Source organism: Schistocerca serialis, chromosome 8 (assembly GCF_023864345.2).
Source record: "Schistocerca serialis cubense isolate TAMUIC-IGC-003099 chromosome 8, iqSchSeri2.2, whole genome shotgun sequence".
NCBI lineage: Eukaryota > Metazoa > Arthropoda > Insecta > Orthoptera > Acrididae > Schistocerca > Schistocerca serialis.
In genome coordinates, this window is record NC_064645.1 from 505498950 (window position 1) to 505518353 (window position 19404).

A 19404-nucleotide genomic window follows, 5' to 3' on the forward strand; every position below is an offset into this window, starting at 1 on the left:
TCTCAACTGAGTCAATGAAGAAAGAATATGGAAAATACTGAAAAGAAGGGACAAGATGATAGGACATGTGGTCAAACATCCGGTAACTTCCAAGATACTAGAGATACCTGTAGGAAGAGATTGAAGCACACACAACAAATAATTGAGGATGTAAGTTGCAGGTTTTACTGTGCGGCAACCAAGATGGCTCAAATAACTGCTGCATGATTGATAGTAAGATTCTTATGTGCTTTACTTCTTTTAGTAGTGTCTTTGCATTTGTGACCATTTTGCTGAAAACATTGTGTAATTTTAATTAATTGTGTGTGTATCTAAAAATAAGTTTGAGAAAGATGAAAATGCTGGAAATATATTGATTAGTTGGAAACCGAGTATCAAAATTGTTAGGAAGTTTTCCAAAATCACTGTATTAAAGACTAGTGGAAATTTTTAGGTGCTGTTGAGCTAGTTGATGTCACAAACCTCTTACCTGGCTTGGTATATAGCAAAGGTGTATCTCACTGGATTCCTGCATCGAGAGATCTAGTGGGGTATCAGAGCATTGCTGATGTCCCAGACAAATGGCGTACAGTAATCCATCAGCAGATGTTTCCTCCTGCACCAGAAAATGCGGAGAAATATAAACTTGATCGCTGGTAAGATTGCTAAATATCTTTATAAAACTTTAAAAGTTATAGTTTTAAATCATATTAGAAGGCGATACACTAAAATTTATGAGATGAACTCCATATGACAGATAACATGCATGACAATGCACAAATTATTAGCAACACAGTGTCTCCAGTTTGCAGAATTCAGTGTGGTGTTAATCCTTGATGGCTACAATCAGGGCCTCTAAGCATCATGTCGTGGAATCATGGTACCTTGAAGTGTTTCTGGAAAATTACCCTCTGCCCAGTCTGCACGGCCTGTCTTGCACTAGAAAAAAATATTTGACAAATATTTTGTAAATGTTGTGCTTGCTTTCTAACTTTTAAAAGAGATACGATAAACATACCACAATACATTGCCAACAATTTTATAAAGTGTTATTTATAAAAGTTATTTCACACAGTCTTTTACAGTGTTACATAGCCTATGTAATTGAATCAACAATGGTTACTGGAGAACAGTAATGAACAAATTGGCAAACATCTGTATCACATACATGTTTTATTGATAGCATTTCAAGTATGTGTACAAGCCACAGCAGTTTACTTGTCTTTACCATCTGTGGCTAGGCGTTGTACTGAAAAAATACAGCATGTGGAATTGCTTTGGCACTTGCAGACCATCAGATTTTGCATTTATAAATTGTGCTGCTCAATTGTGACTGCTGCCAGTTACTATATGAGACTGGGGTAATGCCTAACAGGTTGCTACCATCACTTTGGGGTGGGGTGATGTGTACTTGTCCAAAAGCATTATGCTGTATAGCGTACCTGAAACGTCATGGTGAGAGACTTGTGTGGGTGTTGCAGTCTGAGATTTTTGTGGTTTGTGGAAGGTGCAATTAAAAGTATGCCACCAGTCCAACCTCCAGCTGACTGTCCCACAATTAACACACAGAGTGGTTCACACCAGTTTCAATGCTCCATCATCAAGCTAACCCTCTAGATGAAGCTGGTTGGTCAATTTTGACCATGTGCACAAGATGGCAGTCATCATGTAGAATGGGCACATATATGGTACAGTACCCAGTCATCCCTGTTCAAGTTTGTCTTCTCTCTCTTCGTTCCATACACACTCACATTACTGTCAGAGTGTGTGCTTTATGTGACATCTCTGTGTTTCAACAGGATTTGATACTTAATTATGTAAGTCTTAAACATGCCATCACTGTGTTAATAATTTCTCTGGTCTTTCATGTGTGTCGTTACTAGTATACATAGTTTTCTTTGTAATGTATCATTACGTTACATGGTACTGTAGTTAATATGTTGTCAGGTGGACCTTCACAAAATGTGAGAAATGCTGTATTACAAAAATACACTTGCTTCTAAATGTAGTATAATTTAAGCACTTGATGGACAAAATGGGATAAAGCTTTAGATCGTGCTGTATGTGACACAGCATTTTTGACTAACAAATTTAGTGTAGTTCTTGATTAAATGAGTGTTTTTGAGATACATCAAGTTTTATTGATATCAAAAGGAGAATTCACTCAAGAAAATGATAAAATTATAAGGAAACAGTCTGGCTGACCAGACCTTATCTTCAGGAGGTGAAATTACAGTGCTGTTAATAGACACATTAAAGGTAGGGGGAAAAAATCGATTACTGCCCTTTTGAACTGTTAAACCCTTTATCAGACTGGAAAGAGGGATATGTTTTGGAAGATTAGAGGGACAGATCAGAATGAGAGGCCTCCACCACTGATGTGAGGGTGAGGGCATACAAAGATATTGTGAAGTATATCCCTCTTTCCTTCCTGGTGATACACTAACGATTCTGAGAGCAGGGAATAGATTTATGTTTATTTTTTGCCTCTTGAAAGTAAGTACCACCCAGTCACATTGCCCACATATAATTTCATAGTTTATCAAATATTATTACAGGATGCGTATTGAAAATGTATTTGATTCTATGTAGTGATTTTGATAGAGAAATAATGTATATGTCACTTTGCTGATATTTCAGAACTGTTGGATATTGCAATTAATTTTTGCTGTTTGCTTGCACAATTTAAGGACATGTGGTGAATGGTTAAGCAGACTACATATCGATAATATTCTTCTCGAATATGCAGCCGGATCATAACGTCTTCATGACACAATATTTCCGCGGTCCAACTGGCCGCCATCTTCAGGTGAGAGCGCTGGTGCACAATCTCGCCGGAACTGACTTCCCAGCGCAAGCGGCAGCTCCTATATAGGCCGCAGAAGACCCACAACGCGTGCGCGAGAAGGTGCCGTAGCTGCCCTCTAGTGCAGTATACATGCCGCGCCGCCAGTGGTGGAAAGAGGCGAAATCGAGATATCGCTGTCAAAAATAAAAGAAATTTAAAAAATTTTTATTCCGACAATTGAAACACAGACCGTTGTTTTTTAATGTCAGATAACACCGGGTCCCAAGTCTTACTTAAAAGATAACCCTTGTCTCTATTAATAAGATTGTCAGATAAACGAATCTCTATGGATTCTTTTAAAACACAGTCCCAATAGCGAGATGCAGGGGCAACCATTTGTGTCGCATCATATAGCATTCTGTGTCCCTCGGTGAGACAGTGCTCCGCCACTGCGGATTTCTCAGGTTGAAGCAGCCATGTGTGCCGCTGATGCTCAACACATCGGTCCTGAATGGTCCGGATTGTCTGGCCAATATAAGCCTTCCCGCAGTGGCAGGGGATCTTGTACACACCGGGCTTCCTCAACCCCAAGTCATCCTTAACAGAGCCGAGAAACGCTCTAATCTTGGCTGGCAGATGAAAAATACTTTTGATATGATATCTTTTTAGAATTCTTCCTATCTTCGAGGAAATGCTCCCAGCAAAAAGCAGAAAAGCCACCGATTTGCGGGTATCTTCTGGTGGTTCAGGCGATGGTCCAAACTGGAAAGCACGACGGATCTGTTTATCTGTATAGCCATTCTGCTTGAACACAACCTTAAGGTGGTCCAATTCTTGTGTCAAGTTTTCTCCATCTGAAATGGCATAAGCTCTTCTCGCCAACGTCCGCAGGACCCCCGTACGCTGGAACGATGGATGACAGCTAGAAGCATGCAGGTAACGGTCCGTGTGCGTAGGCTTTCGATAAACACTGTGTCCCAGTGTCCCATCATCCTTTCTGTACACCAGAACATCCAGAAACGGAAGCTTTCCATCACTTTCCACCTCCATGGTAAACTTGATGCTAGGATGCAGGGAGTTAAAATGATCTAGGAGGCGGTCAAGAGCTTCTCTCCCATGAGGCCACACCATAAACGTGTAGTCAACATACCTCCAGAAACAGGTTGGTTTTAAGGACGCCGTCTTCAGCGCCATGTCCTCGAAATCTTCCATAAAAAGGTTGGCGACTATTGGGGACAATGGGCTCCCCATAGCCACTCCGTCAGTCTGTTCAAAATATTTGTCATTGAATAAAAAGTACGTCGACGTCAGCACGTGGCGACAAGACCTGGTTGTTTCCTCATCCAGTTTCTCACCAATTAATTGCAAGGATTCTTCCAGAGGAACCCGGGTAAAAAGCGACACGACATCAAAGCTCACAAGCAAATCACAGGAACTAACAGACAAGGACTTCAATCTCTGAATAAACACCATAGAATTGGGAATGTGATGTTCGCATTTACCGACGTGAGGGCCAAGAACAGATGCTAAATACTTGGCTAGATTGTGGGTAGGAGCACCCAAGTTACTCACGATCGGACGAAGCGGGACCCCTTTCTTATGAATCTTGGGTAGGCCGTATAGTCTCGGTGGCACGGCAGCACCAGGACGAAGTTTTTTGAGAACGTCGTCAGGTAAAGAACTCTTCTTCAGCAGTGAAAGCGTCTTCCGTTTAAATAAAAATGTTTGCTGTACTAATTAAAAAAACCTCACAAGATAAAACGAAAGAATCTTAATTAAAAAAAATTAAAAACAATAGTAAATATAAAAATTTAAATAAACTAAAGACAGCCATGAAAGAAAACCCACCCACCTCCCCAGGAGTCAGAACTCCCGCACCATTCACAAGATAGATATCGTAAGAGATAACATCACAGAGAACGCAGAGAACATGAGGTAGTAGCCAGAATAACCCAGAGAGCATCCCAGAGTGTCCCAGGGTGCTACAACACTAATGCTATATGCTATATGATGCGACACAAATGGTTGCCCCTGCATCTCGCTATTGGGACTGTGTTTTAATAGAACCCATAGAGATTCGTTTATCTGACAATCTTATTAATAGAGACAAGGGTTATCTTTTAAGTAAGACTTGGGACTCGGTGTTATCTGACATTAAAAAACAACGGTCTGTTTTTCAATCGTCGGAATAAAAATTTTTTAAATTTCTTTTATTTTTGACAGCGATATCTCGATTTAGCCTCTTTCCACCACTGGCGGCGCGGCATGTTTACTGCGCTAAACGGCACCTTCTCACGCACGCGTTGTGGGTCTTCTGCGGCCTATATAGGAGCTGCCGCTTGCGCTGGGAAGTCAGTTCCGGCGAGATTGTGCACCAGCGCTCTCACCTGAAGATGGCGGCCAGTTGGACCACGGAAATATTGTGTCATGAAGACGTTATGATCTGGCTGCATACCCGAGATGAATATTATCAATTATTACGCCGGGAAAGCCTTTGTAGTCACATCAGAAGCCTCTACGGGGAGGAGATGGCGTAACTTGTGAAGAAGTTTGATAAACTTTGTTAGAAGAAGGGCAAGGTGCTGAGTGCCCTCGCCTTTTTGCTGAGATGCCGCGATGGAAGAGTAATACCTAAGTTTGCTAGATTTGTGCATTTTATTGATACGAAAACGGCCAACAACATCAAGAAGCATGCCAGTTTCGCCTTAGTCAAGGAGCGCATTCGCTTCACTCGAAGACAGCTGGATCTCATATCCAAGGATTTACTTTTCTTGCACTTGGAGTTATCGTCGCTGCTGTCGGATGCATCCTGGGAATGGGTGGATAGTTCGTCTTGGGCACATAGGAGCGCCGTCAGGAAACAGTCTTCGAAGTTTCAATGGCTTTGTTCTCAACCTATGATATCTGATGACGACACCCGTCGATGGACAGTGATTAACCTCACGAGTAAAGAACTGGATGACGCTACTCTGTCAGTGTTGGAGAAAGGCCTGAATTTTGCCCCTACACCGAGGAATGTGCCTATCACCGAATTCATCTGTGCAGTCGAACAAGCAGTGTCCAACTTTTCGGAGGACCAAGCTGAAGAGATAGGGAAGACGTCTCACATACATTGCGGCAGGCGCCGCCTCCACGGAGTAACATCTCCTCTCTCGAAAGGGCAGCCGTCCGGTCCATTAGAGAAGACGAGGATCTGATAGTTCTACCAGGGGACAAAGGACGACGTTCTCAAAAAACTTCGTCCTGGTGCTGCCGTGCCACCGAGACTATACGGCCTACCCAAGATTCATAAGAAAGGGGTCCCGCTTCGTCCGATCGTGAGTAACTTGGGTGCTCCTACCTACAATCTAGCCAAGTATTTAGCATCTGTTCTTGGCCCTCACGTCGGTAAATGCGAACATCACATTCCCAATGCTATGGTGTTTATTCATAGATTGAAGTCCTTGTCTGTTAGTTCCTGCGATTTGCTTGTGAGCTTTGATGTCGTGTCGCTTTTTACCCGGGTTCCTCTGGAAGAATCCTTGCAATTAATTGGTGAGAAACTGGATGAGGAAACAACCAGGTTTTGTCGCCACGTGCTGACGTCGAAGTACTTTTTATTCAATGACAAATATTTTGAACAGACTGACCGAGTGGCTATGGGGAGCCCATTATCCCCAATAGTCGCCAACCTTTTTATGGAAGATTTCGAGGACATGGCGCTGAAGACGGCGTCCTTAAAACCAACCTGTTTCTGGAGGTATGTTGACTACACGTTTATGGTTGGCCTGATGGGAGAGAAGCTCTTGACCGCCTCCTAGATCATTTTAACTCCCTGCATCCTAGCATCAAGTTTACCATGGAGGTGGAAAGTGATGGAAAGCTTCCGTTTCTGGATGTTCTGGTGTACAGAAAGGATGATGGGACACTGGGACACAGTGTTTATCGAAAGCCTACGCACACGGACCGTTACCTGCATGCTTCTAGCTGTCATCCATCGTTCCAGCGTACGGGGGTCCTGCGGACGTTGGCGAGAAGAGCTTATGCCATTTCAGATGGAGAAAACTTGACACAAGAATTGGACGACCTTAAGGTTGTGTTCAAGCAGAATGGCTATACAGATAAACAGATCCGTCGTGCTTTCCAGTTTGGACCATCGCCTGAACCACCAGAAGATACCTGCAAATCGGTGGCTTTTCTGCTTTTTGCTGGGAGCATTTCCTCGAAGATAGGAAGAATTCTAAAAAGATATCATATCAAAAGTATTTTTCGTCCGCCAGCCAAGATTAGAGCGCTTCTCGGCTCTGTTAAGGATGACTTGGGTTTGAGGAAGCCCGGTGTGTACAAGATCCCCTGCCACTGTGGGAAGGCTTATATTGGTCAGACAATCCGGACCATTCAGGACCGATGTGTTGAGCATCAGCGGCACACACGGCTGCTTCAACCTGAGAAATCCGCAGTGGCGGAGCACTGTCTCACCGAGAGACACAGAATGCTATATGATGCGACACAAATGGTTGCCCCTGCATCTCGCTATTGGGACTGTGTTTTAAAAGAATCCATAGAGATTCGTTTATCTGACAATCTTATTAATAGAGACAAGGGTTATCTTTTAAGTAAGACTTGGGACCCGGTGTTATCTGACATTAAAAAACAACGGTCTGTGTTTCAATTGTCGGAATAAAAATTTTTTAAATTTCTTTTATTTTTGACAGCGATAATTCGATTTCGCCTCTTTCCACCACTGGCGGCACGACATGTTTACTGCGCTAGAGGGCAGCTACGGCACCTTCTCGCGCACGCGTTGTGGGTCTTCTGCGGCCTATATAGGGGCTGCCGCTTGCACTGGGAAGTCAGTTCCGGCGAGATTGTGCACCAGCGCTCTCTTCTGAAGATGGCGGCCAGTTGGACCGCGGAAATATTGTGTCCTGAAGACATTATGCTACGGCTGCATTCCCGAGAAGAATATTATCAATTATTACGCCAGGAAAGCCTTCGTAGTCACATCAGACTACATATCCATAGAACTAATAAAAATGTACGTATGTATGTTCTGCAGCTCTTCTTCAACCACTGGACTGATTTCAACCAAATGTGGTATACATATTGTTTACTGTCTGTAAAGAATTACTGGGGGGTGGGTGGGGGGAGGGGGGGGGTGTAGGAACCACCCACCTTTCAAAGAGGTGGAGGTGGGGATGAGAAAGCAGAGTAGCCCACGATGCAAGAATACCTGTACTTTAGTTATCCAGTATTTGAGAATGAGGGCACTTAGAAACTTGCAACAAACTCCACACATAATTTCAAAACTTTAAAAAACGTTTTCTAGCTGACCAACCCCCCAAAATGATGAACGGAAAAAGTTTGTCATTTACTACATTTTTGCTGTTCTTGTGTAAAACTGTGCACATGATGCATGATGTAATTTATTACTTCTTTACTACTAACTGTAATCATGACAGATGATGCAGACAGTATTCACACATACTTCTGAATGTACCAAAAAGATAACATCACTGTGTGACAGTTCAGGAGATACGTCATCGTAGACACTCAATGTGTGAATAACAACTGCATCACGCAAGCTGCTAAATTTATTACTTCAGTGTTATTAAATCTATTTGCAGTCCTTTTTGCCGGCAGTATCCACATTTGCTGCTGAATGTACCTACAAAAATATGTCATTGTATTACACACAGTTCATGAGACGTTACGTCCTATACTGAGATGCGAGAAAAAACCTCACTGTATTCACAACAAATTTTACACCACTGGATGTACCTGCAAAATTATAAGAATGTACAGCTCACAGTTCAGGAGATATGACATGCTAAACATTAAGATACCTGAAAATGAAATTCCAGGGCATAATTTGCTAGACAGACAGGTGAAATATTTGTGAAAGTACACATGAAGTTTGTTAAATATGTGTGTCGTATATGATATGTATGTATACAAACAAAGCCACAGGTAAAAAGCTCAGCCTAAACTCCTGGAATGATTTCAATCAAATCGGTACACACATTATTTACAGTCTGGAAAGAAATACTGTAGGGGTAAGAACCACCATCTTCCTATTGGTGTGAGTGACAGAATATGGAGAGAGAGAAGGTAGGACAAGCAGATGGACAGGCAGTGATGGGGAAAGAAGACATAGGCACAAATAGGAGCAGGAGGAGGAGAAGATAGACTGAGATAGTGGGGGGGGGGGGGTAATGGGACAAGAGAGGGAAGAGGGGCAGATAGACAGAGACAGGCAGAGAGATGAGGGAGATGGAAATGAACAGACAGCGGTGGAGAGTGAAATGAACAGAGGAAAGGAAGAGGTGGTGGTGGTGGTGGTGGTGGTGGTGGTGGTGGTGGTGGTCAGTGAGAGAGATGGGCAGGAGATGGACAGAGAGGGGTAGAGGAGATGAGCAGGAAGAGGGACAGGAAGAGGAGGACAGAGAATGGGAGGGTGGAGGAAATGGATAGAGAGAGGGAGGAGTGGAGGTGATAGATGGTGGCAGTGGGGGGGAGGGGGTGGATAGAGAGGGAGAGGGGTGGAGGTGATGGACAGGGGTGATGGATAGAGTGAGGGAGCAGTGAAGATGATGTGAACTGGGGCAAGGGTGATGGATGGAGAGAGGAAGGAGGAGAGATGGATAGAGAGAGACAGGTCAAGTAGAATGAGGTAGGAGGAGGAGGTGTATAGAAAGAAGGGGCAGGAGGACATGGACAAAGGGAGAGGGAAGAAATCGATGGGGAGAGACAGAGAAGGGAGGAGGAGATGGATTAATAGATAAATACCTGGGTAACACAATGTATCTCAGCTAGTTACGATATAAAGAGATTAAATGCTAGCAGAAAATCTGCATAAATGTGACGAAAAAATGAGAGACGCTGATATCAACCACAGCTGGTCTCAAATTAAGGAAACCGTAAACAAGGTAGAATCGTAAGTTCTGGGCACACAAGAGGCTGGATAAGGTGTGGTTCAATCAAGTGTGCCAGAAAAAAAAGAAGGGATAAGCTTGGCTAGGAAGTGGTGGTTAGAAAATGTTATCAGGAGTCAAAAGGCAGGTGACCATATTGTTGTTGTTGTGGTCTTCAGTCCTGAGACTGGTTTGATGCAGCTCTCCATGCTACTCTATCCTGTGCAAGCTTCTTCATCTCCCAGTACTTACTGCAACCTACATCCTTCTGAATCTGCTTAGTGTATTCATCTCTTGGTCTCCCTCTACGATTTTTACCCTCCGCGCTGCCCTCCAATGCTAAATTTGTGATTCCTTGATGCCTCAAAACATATCCTACCAACCGATTCCTTCTTCTAGTCAAGTTGTGCCACAAACTTCTCTTCTCCCCAATCCTATTCAATACCTCCTCATTAGTTACATGATCTACCCACCTTATCTTCAGCATTCTTCTGTAGCACCACATTTCGAAAGCTTCTATTCTCTTCTTGTCCAAACTAGTTATCGTCCATGTTTCACTTCCATACATGGCTACGTGCAACTATACTAAGTTAGGAGAATTGGAAAGATTACAAGGAGCTAGCCGTAGAGAAAAGTAAAGATTAGTAACGAAAGTAATATAGAAATATAAGAAAAAGGAAACATTTGTTAAAGCCACACAGGGGAAGATCCTCTTGATTGACACTGAAGTACAATGACAGTGGGCAGAGTACTAAAGAATTTCTAAACTGTGGTGGCCTTATTCAGTCTTTTCTGTGTGACACCACAGACAGTGAAGTAGAGACCCCCAATGAAGAAGAAATAGACGAAATAATCAAAAACATAAAATAAAGCTTTCAGAGAAGATCAAATTGCCAGAGAGCTAATAAAGAATGGATGACTGGTACTGGTTAAAATAATTACAAAATTATTAAAAAATGTTTGGGAATATGAGAGATTGCATGACACCTGGAAAATAGCCATAGTCTGTGCTATACTAAAACAGAATGTTCATCTGGTATGTGATGTTGCACTATAATGTAAGCATGTCTACTGAAGAGGGTGATACCAGTTGCAGATTGAATTATAGGGGACTATCAGTGTAATTTCACAAGGAACAAATCAACTGTTGATCAGCTTTTACACTCAGACAGGTAACTGAGTCCCTATTTGAACCTGGCCAGTACTGTTACTTTGATGTTGGAGACGTGTGGATGTGCGTTATCATGTAGCAGAATTACTGCCTATGTAAACAGCCCAGTCCGTTTGCTCTTGATGGACTTAAATAGGCAGTGGAGTGTTTCACAGTCCATGTCACTGTTAATGGTTTTTGTGTGCTTGAGGAATTCAATGAGTATCGTACCTCGCATGTCGAAAAAGATGGTGAGCATCATCTTGCTTACTGAGGGCACAGCTTCGCATTTTTTTGGGAGGTGACGACATGTCCTTTGCATCATATCTCACTATGTTATGCTAAAGTGACATACACAAATTTCAACTGGTTTGGTTGTTACAACATTTAGCACCTCTTCATGTGAACACTTCGTGTAACTGTCAACCAGATGTAGCTCAAATTAAAAAATCAAACAATGGAAAATCCAGGATGGAATGTAACAATACCAGAGAAGGAAAGTTACTACTCACTCACAGATGCTGAGTCGCAATAAGGCACAACAAAAAGATTCACACAATTAAAGCTTTCGTTCTTTAAGGCCTTTATCAGCAGTATATATATACACACACACACACACACACACACACACAACTTGCACACACGTCCACAGTTTCAGAGAGCTGAAACTACAATGCGAGCAACAGCACCAGTGCATGATGGGAGTGGTGACTGGGTGGGAGTAAGGAGGAGGCTGGGGAGGGGGGAGAGAGGGATAGTATGATGGGAGTGGCGGACAGTGAAGTGTTGCTGTTTAGATGGAGGGCAGTAGAGAAGGTGTGGAGGGGGGAGGGGGCAAGTAGCGGAAAGGAGAGAAATAAAAGGAATTAAAAGACTGGGTGTGGCGGTGAAATGATGGCTGTGTAGTGCTGGAATGGGAACAGGGAGGGGGCTGGATGGGTGAGGACAGTGACTAACGAAAGTTGAGGCCAGGAGGGTTACAGGAATGTAGGATGTATTGCAGGCAAAGTTCCCACCTGCACAGTTCAGAAAAGCTGGTGTTGGTGGGAAGGATCCATTTGGCACAGGCTGTGAAGCAGTCATAGAGATGAGGGATGTCATGTTTGGCAGCGTGTTCAGCAACAGAAAAAAGTGGGCCACTTGTTTTTTGGCCACAGTTTGTTGTTGGCCGTTCATGTGGACAGACAGCTTGTTGGTTGTCATGCCTACATAGAATGCAGCACAGTGGTTGCAGCTTAGCTTGTAAATCACATGACTGGTTTCGCAGGTAGCCCTGTGTTTGATGGGATAGGTGATGTTAGTGACCGGACTGGAGTAGGTGTGGTAGGAGGATGTATAGGACAGGTCTTGCATCTAGCTCTATTACAGGGGTCTGAGCCATGAGGTAAGGGATTGGTAAGGATGGACGAGTATATTGTGTGGGTTCGGTGGATGGCGGAATACCACGGTAGGAGGGGTGGGAAGGATAGTGGGCAGAGCATTTCTCATTTCAGGGCACGACGAGAGGTAATTGAAACCCTGGCAGAGAACGTGATTCAGTTGCTCCAGTCCCAGATGGTACGGAGTTAAGAGGGGAATGCTCCTCTGTGGCCGGACTGGGGGACTTTGGGAGGTGGTGGGAGACTGGAAAGATAAGGCACGGGAGATTTGTTTTTGTACAAGGATGGGAGGATAATTACGGTCAGTGAAGGCTTCAGTGAGACCCTCGGTATATTTTGAGAGGGACTACTCGTCACTGCAGATGCGACAACCACGGGCGGCTAGGCTGTATGGAAGGGACTTGTTTAATTGTGTGAATATCTTTGTTGTGCATATCGTGACTCAGGATCTCTGCTATATGGTGAGTAGCAACTTTCCTTCTCTAGTATTGTTAAATTCAAAAAAGTATTCTTAGTGGCAGTTAAGCATTTTATACCAAGTAAATTAATGAGACAGAGCAAACACATGGAAGTCACAGGGCGACATGTCCGGGCTGCAGACTGGATGCTCAAGCTGCTCCAGCTTGAACTTGCTGGTACACTTTTTCTAACCTTGGAGACATGAAGACGTGCATTATCGTGGAGCAGAATCACTCACTCCATGAGCAGCTGAGGCCGTTTGCTTGTGGTGGACTTTTGTAGGCTATGGACTGGCTCACAATACACGTCACTGTTAATGTTTTTTTCACTGCTTGAGGAACTGAGTGAGTATCACACTTCAGACATTATAAAAGAAAAACCTTGCCTACTGAGGGCACAGCTCTGAATTTTTTAAGGGGAAGTGGTGATGCATGTACATGCGCTCAACCACACCAGACACTACAATTGTGCCCCTGATGTTTCTCTAAGTTGTCTCAGAGCGGCATTTGCTAATTTCAACTGCTTTGGTTGTTATGACATTTTATACCTTTTGTTTTGAATACTACTTATACATTAACAAAAAATGGTGAACAAAATCTGCTAGTCTTAGAGAGCAAGATATAAAGGAATTTGACCACAAGAGGTACCCCCAGTTACAGGGCTGGAGGATATTTAAAAAACCAGGAACTGACCAACCTAAGGTGAAGAAAAGAAGATTCATGTAGACACGACATCTAATTAGGATAGAAGAGGTACGTCTACATCAGCCATGAATAGCGTTCGCAGGATCTGGTGTGCAGAAGGGGCTGTGGAAGGCCACAGACAAGACGGAAGATGGTGTCGACAAGGGCAAAGAGACAATGGGCCTGAGAAAAGGAGAATGGACTATGAAAGCCAGGAACAGAAATTATTGTTGGAGAGATCTAGAGAAGGCGTAGACCTATGGTCATTTGGGCCAAAGCAACAATGAAGAAGAAGAAGATCATTGGACAGAAAACACACATTATTTTAATAGAATTGCACAAGATAATTTACTGAAATTAGTGTCATTTGGCAGCTACAACCTATTACCACCTTGGACTGTGTGAAAAAAAAATCATGATCTTTTAAGGTGGTCCACTCATGGAGCCGGTTTTCGAGATTGTTAAAAGATGTGACATGTTGTTCAGAAAAGTCATGCTATGTGGACTCAGAAACTAATGGTAATTTTAAGGGGTGATGTGTAATAATATGACACGTGGGGTAAGACATCCAGTTGAAGTCCTATCAAGGTTTCCTTCATTCAGTTTACAACATATGGTTAGGTATTGTCATGTAGCAGAAAAAACTTTGACATGTGTGTGAGCATATTGAAGGTGTTTGTCTTTAAGAGCCTGATTCAGATTGAGTAATCGTACTTCATAGCATACAGTATTCACCGTTTGACCCAGTTACAGCAGGTCATGGTATACCACACTGATCAGGATGCATTTGGCCACTCGCCTCAAAATTGTTGTCTTTGAATTAACTAAACTAGTCTCTGTACATTGTTTCTGACGTAGTGCGTTCTCCATATGCTTCCAGTAGCAGACAATGATTTTCGACAGCACTTTTCTTGAGATGATAGCAGAAGAGTAACACTTATTGAAATACTGTTTTATAAATACAAAACCTAACATGTTCAAGACACTAAATAGGTATGCTCTGTTCACACTGCCCCAAAGTCATGCACAGATGTGAAAGCCTAATGTTTGTAGCGTTAAACAGGTACAGTGTTACTGCCCACCGTGCTGCGCTAGTGCAATTACTGCACTTTGTCAACAATGAGAATTAATTCCAGCTCCCAATACAATATTTCTTACTCTTTCAAGACTGTTGAAGCCTTATTGTAGGAACTGTTACATCTTCTGTGAGAAATTCCTGTTTATTACATCATGTAGTCAACTGCAGCATGTCTTGTCTCTGATACATGTTTATATTGGTACTTTTTTGGCTCAGTTATTTCTTCAGGTGAAATTGACAATAAAACACAATCTGCAGAATTGAAACTTTTTCAATATAATAATAATTTCCAAACACAGCTACCTACAATAGACAGTTTGATGCAGTGATAATTGTTTTGTAGTGTCAAGCACAGCAGATTTGAAATGGAATTTATAATATTTTTGTGTTGCTGAAACAATCATTTAGGGCACCAAATTGTTGATACATTTTTTTAATGTAATAGTAATTTATACTTTCTTTGGAAAGAACCTTATTAAGATGATACAGTCATATTTATTTGGCTTCGCAGCATACGCATACTTCCTCACAAACAAGATACTGGAGGTTTCTTTGTGGCAGTTTTGGAGAAGGTGCGTCTTTTGCCTTGGGAAGCACCATTGAAACCAAATGATGCAAGTAGTACTGAACCATCTACAGAAAAGAAAGATTCTGCACCAGAACCACAGAGGAAGAGGAGGAGAATGCATGGGTACAAAGAAGATCCATTCATTTTCTTTGATGAAAATGAACCTCTTTGGCCACAGATAAGGTTTGTAATGTTGTCAGTAAATACCTTTTAGTTGTTATATGTTTTATTTATGCTAATGAAGCAGATACTGTAGACTTCTACAAAATGTTTCTTTACAGGGACTTTTATGACATTGACAAAAATTTACAGCCAACTTGTTTGTTGACAAGATGCAAAGAAGGAAAGAAAAAGAACATATACTTCACATCGCCAGCAGTACGAGATATAGTTTTACATAATGAAAGTAACATTAAGGTGAGAGTAAGTTTTAACAGATTGAATAAGAAATAAATGTTTGCTTAAATCAACTACTAAAAGTCATGTATTTGTGTGTGTTAAGTAAATTGTAAGAAGGCATTTAACAGTTTGTCAGAGCATAATCAAATTGCAGATGATGATTATTGTTTGGATATATGTCTGTGTGTGTGTGTGTGTGTGTGTGTGTGTGTGTGTGTGTGTGTGTGTGGGAGGGGGGGGGGTGTTAGAGAGAGAGAGAGAGAGAGAGAGAGAGAGAGAGAGAGAGAGAATTTGGAAATAAAATCTAAATTCAAAATATCATATTTGAATCACATTTAAATGCCATATTTATCCGATTATAAGGTTACTTTTTTTCCCAAATTTGTCATTTGAAAAGTATAAGGTCATCTTATATTTGCAGAACAAATTATTGCTGCTGAGGGTATCATTTTTAAACATTGTTTACAAATGATACTCGCATTTAAAGATGCAGTACCATTGTTGATCGAACAATCACGTGACATATGACTCCTGCGGTGCTAGTGTGAGAGATACGCGAGAAACTATGAACTATCCACTACAACACTATTGCTTGCTACAAATTTGACAATTTTGTGACACACTGGAGGAAATAACACTAAAGTCTATCATCTTACAAACTCTTGTTGTATTTGACCAGGTTTTGCAATAAAAGTTCTCATACATACATGAATACCATGTACAAACATTATTGCTGCATTTTAAGTAAAGGTAACATTCAAAAGTGGAAATATTATCCTTCAAAAAACATTGCTCGATTCAGAACCCAGATCAGTATTTTATTTGAGTATGAGAGATTGTAATGATTTACTAAGAGAAATTCTGTTGGTGTTCTTGTATTAGAATACCAGCTTTTAATCAGCTTTAGAACATGATGGTAACATTCAGATTAAACAAGAAGGAAAATTAATCCAGAATGAAATGTCTAAGAAACGAAATAAATCTTATTAAACTAATTGTTGTTGCGAGAAGACTCATCGTGGAGGTAGTGCCACAGGTGTTAGTAGATCATGGGATGAGCGAAAGTTTCTAAATTGAACTGAATCATGATTGCAATCTTTTATTTATGTATTAGTTGCTGTTGTTACATATGACTTGTACCGGTGGAGGTATTGCACAGCACTGTTGAAGTGTTGGATGGGGAACAGTGATAACAGCTTGGCTGAGAACTACGTGAGTACGGGGAGGGGAGTAGTGCATCCCTCACTTTTAAACTGCAGTTTGCGTGAAATCATTTGTTGCCGTCGAAATTGAATTGACCTCAAAATTGCACAAGCACTCAACAGTAGTGTTCATTTTTGCTGAAGACAAAAAAGTCTAGATAAGTTGTGGCATGTAAGTAAATAACGGGTCAAGTGCCAAAAAATGAAAATTTGAGTAATAGGTGAAATTCCACTGTAACCACCATTGCCAATAATATGTATTCTGATACAAGCACCAGAACAGCGTGAAACAGCGTTTGCAACTTTCACAGGATGGCACTCACGTCTAACACCAACATCAATGCTCAAATAATGAGTCATGTGCCCTCTGTTCTCTGTTATTGTCTTGGCACGTACATGTGTGAATTGTTGATAATTGAAGTAGCTCTGCAGTTTGTTTGCAACAATAGGACACTGCTGAAGTAATATTACAGATACATAATACACAATTTTGAAAAGTGGAAAGGAAAACTGCACCAAAACGGAGGAAGAAAGGTGAAGGTAGTGCTCAAAGCGAAAGGAAGAAATTACGCAACGAAGGAAAGGAATATACTCGAAAAGACAGCACTGTTGTTCCAGCTAAAGAGGCTCCCAAGCACCAGGTAGGACTTGATTGCCGTTTTAATTTTTTTTACAAGGATTGGAATCTGTGAAAGTTATGTTCTAGTATTTTAATGCATTCAATTTGCTATTGAAACGAATTTTGTATGGACAAAAATCATCATTCTTATTATGAGGTTATAGTTAACTACTGGAATGAAATTATTTACTTACTTGCAAATATGTAGGCATGTTGATTTAAACATATTATATATACTGCTTCACTCTTTCAGGTCTCCTTTAAACGTAAGTTTAAATGCGGGTACCTTTCATATGACCAGAAACTGAAGTTGTTTAAGGAATCCTACTAACCAAACGATACAGTGAAGCAAAATAACTATGCAGTGTCTCACATACATGTTTGCAAAGTGAAGAGGCGAAGGTCAAAAATATATGATGATAGTAACGAAACTGCGCAGCTGTGTACCGAGAAAGGTGCAGGAAAGCTGGTCATACCCAAGAAGAAAAACATAACTGTGTCTTACACATTGCTTGATGGTGAGGGAGACGTAATAAGAGAATGTAAAGGAACATTTATTGAGGTTCTCGGTTTGACCATAAGAAGAGTTCAGACATTAACACGGTTGAAACAGAGGGGTGAGATTGTATATGAAGAAGAGTGAGGAAATAAGACAAAACACCAGAAATATAAAGAAGATGAAAAGCTGGTTGTTGTTCATATTAACGCCATACCAAGACAAGAAAGCCACTATTCAAGGGGAAAAAAATGGGTGACAAACTTAAATGAAGACCTTACTGTTTATCATTTATTTAAGGAATTTCAAAGGCAGCATGAAGACACTAACCCACGTACTGTTTCTATGCAAAAATCTTTAAAGTCAGATTCCCCAAGCTAAAGTTTCATCAGTTGCCAAGTGACACTTGTTCTACATGTGGCCTCCTTAAAGCCAAATTGAGGTGTGATCCCAATAATAAAGACAATAAACTGCAGCTAGAACGCCGTCACCAAAAGGCAAGAAAGCTATAGATTCCATGAAAACTGACACAATCAAGAGTCAGGGGCATAACTCAGAAGTATGTATAGCTGCAATGGATTTGGAAGAAAGTGTTTTTTCTTCCTTCATTAAGACACAGTGAACAGCTCTCAAATTAAAACTTTTGGTTGATAATCAAACCAGTCACATGTTTCTCTGGCATGAGGCTGTATGTGACAGGGGTGGGAATGAAATTGCTTCCTATGTGCACAAAGCTTTTATGTTGACACTTACTTGTAAAAAGAAACTAATAATGTGGAGTCATAACTGCTGTGGAAAAAACAAAAACAAGATAATGATGTTTCTGTGAGTTTATCTTACAGCGAAGGGTTACTTTACGGAAATAGAACACAAGTTTTTGGTGAAAGGACACTCTTTTATGTCTTGTGATTGTGATTTTGCTCACATTGAGAAATGAAAGAGGCTAACTGTGTTTGAAGTTACAAAAGATTTAGTTCGCCTCATCACTGAAGTTATGCACACCATACCATTTCTAGTGACTATTATGTAAGAAACAGATTTTTACAACTTTAAGTCAGCTGCTGAAAAATATATGAATGTCACCAATGTGCATATTTCAAAAGCACAATGGATCAGACTGACTGCTGAACTGCCCGGGGTACTGCAAGTTTGGTTAGCTCTTAGTGAAATTGAAGAGTTCAAGGAATATTACATCTTGAAGAGAAATGTGAAGCCTTCTGATCTCAACACGTGTAGCTGGAAACACTACACTGGGAATGTAGGCTGTCTGAAGAAAAGAGAAGGGATTAAGCTAAAATGATACCATTTGTAAAAGAGGAGAATAAGTGGTTTTATGAGAAACTTGCAAAATGAGTGAAAATGGACACGATGGCACTTGTATCGTTATTTATGTTAAACCCATTTCAAACAGACCATTTCATTTTTTTCATGTTTTGTATCATTTTGTTCTTAAATCCATTTAAATAGAATAAAACCCCACATGTGTTTGTATAGTGATCTCCAACTTTTATGTTGCTTTTGTTTAAGTGCTATACACAATTTGTTGACTATCTGTAAATCAGTTTTTTGGCGCTTGGCCTGTTATTTGCTTACATGTCACAGTTACCTTTGACATATTTACACGTTTCATGCTGCAACGTTGTTGATGCTCACCGAGATGTATGATGGGACCGAGAAGCGGTGAGTCAGTTGCTGGTTCTACATAGCGGAT

General features: G+C 41.2%; 1 protein-coding gene across 1 annotated transcript in view; it reads left to right on the forward strand.

The window, feature by feature from the left end:
* Positions 1-19404, forward strand: part of LOC126416322 (tRNA (cytosine(34)-C(5))-methyltransferase) — a 79158-nt gene that overhangs the window by 43111 nt on the left and 16643 nt on the right. Inside the window, exons 9-11 of the mRNA XM_050083986.1 lie at positions 434-635; positions 14921-15160; positions 15259-15394. Coding sequence (XP_049939943.1) covers positions 434-635; positions 14921-15160; positions 15259-15394 — 578 coding nt within the window. The remainder of the gene's footprint in view (positions 1-433; positions 636-14920; positions 15161-15258; positions 15395-19404) is intronic.